Genomic DNA, 1,373 nt, shown 5'->3' on the forward strand with positions numbered 1-1,373 from the left:
AACTTTATCAGAGCCCAACAGGAGTTCTGTTTTTTGTCTGAACCCAAACCGAGCCCAATGCAGTTAATGTAAGCTGAAACACTTTGTGTTACCCTATCATGCAGTCGTTACTGTGGTCAGAACTTACCTGTTTAACCAGATGACACATGTGTGGACTCCTTAAGTAATGTCATTAGCAGTTGGAAGCATCCTAATTAGTAGTACTGAAAAAGTCAAATGTTCGCTGCCTAATGTTGGGCCAACCTGACCTGACCCAACCTATTCGGTATCCACACGTTAATACTAACCTCCGCCGTCTGTTTTGTGCATTTGCAGCGGCAGGGCCTTGTTGGTTTTGCCTGTCCAGTATGGACTGTTCATTACGCCACTGAGAGAGAAAGATACACAGTAGTCAGTGATCAAGACAGCCAGTCTTCTAAACTACATCAAGTAAATGCAATTAATACCAGATAAAGATAAACACTTTCTCACATTAGCTTGTTTCTGTGATAACTCCTCCAGCAGCTCCTCAACACTTTCATCAGCAACATCAAAAGGCGTCTGACCCTGCAAAGTTCATTTCACATCAAGAAAAACATGACAAAAATTAAATATGAAATGAAAAACAAAGTGGAAAAACATATGTGATGTTAAACTTATATTAAGTAATTTTACCCATGCAAGATACCAAAGTCTGTCTGTCATGATAAATGTTATTCCAGTAGATGAATGATTATGTTGATGTTGAACACAGAAGACACATATATGATATAATAAGAATTTTTCAGTATTTTTGGGCCTCACCGCATTGCTACGGGACTCCATATTGCACAGCTGTTCTGCCAGAACGCGACAGGCCTCGCCCTGACCCCAGTGTGCTGCAGCATGCAGAGGTGTCCAGCCATCAAAGTCCATAGCTGACACATCCAGACCACACTGACACAGTATCCTGAACAACACAAGACCAAGGTGAGCACAGCAGGAAGAACTGTACGAGACAGTGCAAATCAAAATATGGTTAAAACTACAAGACCCTGGTCCACTGACAAAAGTTTATCCTGTGGCTATTCAATTCTAGACAGAGAAAAGAAGGCCTTCTAGGCACAGATCCGTTACAAAATAAAGTGAGAAATGTTTACTTGAGGGCCTCTAGGTAGCCTTTGGCTGCAGCCACATGTAGTGGGGTGGCCCCAGTCTTGGAGTGTCTCACATCAGGAGGTGGGCCCTCAGTTAGCCAGGTCTGGGCGTCTCTCATGATGTGCTCTTCCTCCAGCCGCTTGGCTGCTTCCAAGTCCACACCTGAACATAAACAGAAAGTCAAATACATGCGTTTTATATGTGTCCACAGTCTGAAGCACATGCATTTGAAGTGCATTTAGGCCTGGGCAATAAAA

At 43.1% G+C, this 1,373-nt stretch overlaps 1 protein-coding gene across 1 annotated transcript; it reads right to left on the bottom strand.

The window, feature by feature from the left end:
* Nucleotides 1-287: 287 nt before the first annotated feature.
* Nucleotides 288-1,278, bottom strand: LOC111669973 (protein phosphatase 1 regulatory subunit 12C-like; the record flags this gene model as incomplete). The annotated part of the gene is made up of 4 exons (XM_023426493.1): nucleotides 288-367; nucleotides 472-546; nucleotides 784-928; nucleotides 1,119-1,278. Coding segments are annotated over 4 exons (460 nt in total), but the record flags the coding sequence as incomplete, so codon positions are not given.
* Nucleotides 1,279-1,373: the final 95 nt, after the last annotated feature.

Source organism: Seriola lalandi, unplaced genomic scaffold (assembly GCF_002814215.2).
Source record: "Seriola lalandi dorsalis isolate HSWRI2012SDOR001 ecotype SW California unplaced genomic scaffold, Sedor1 jcf7180002005320, whole genome shotgun sequence".
NCBI classification, from domain to species: Eukaryota; Metazoa; Chordata; class Actinopteri; order Carangiformes; family Carangidae; genus Seriola; species Seriola lalandi.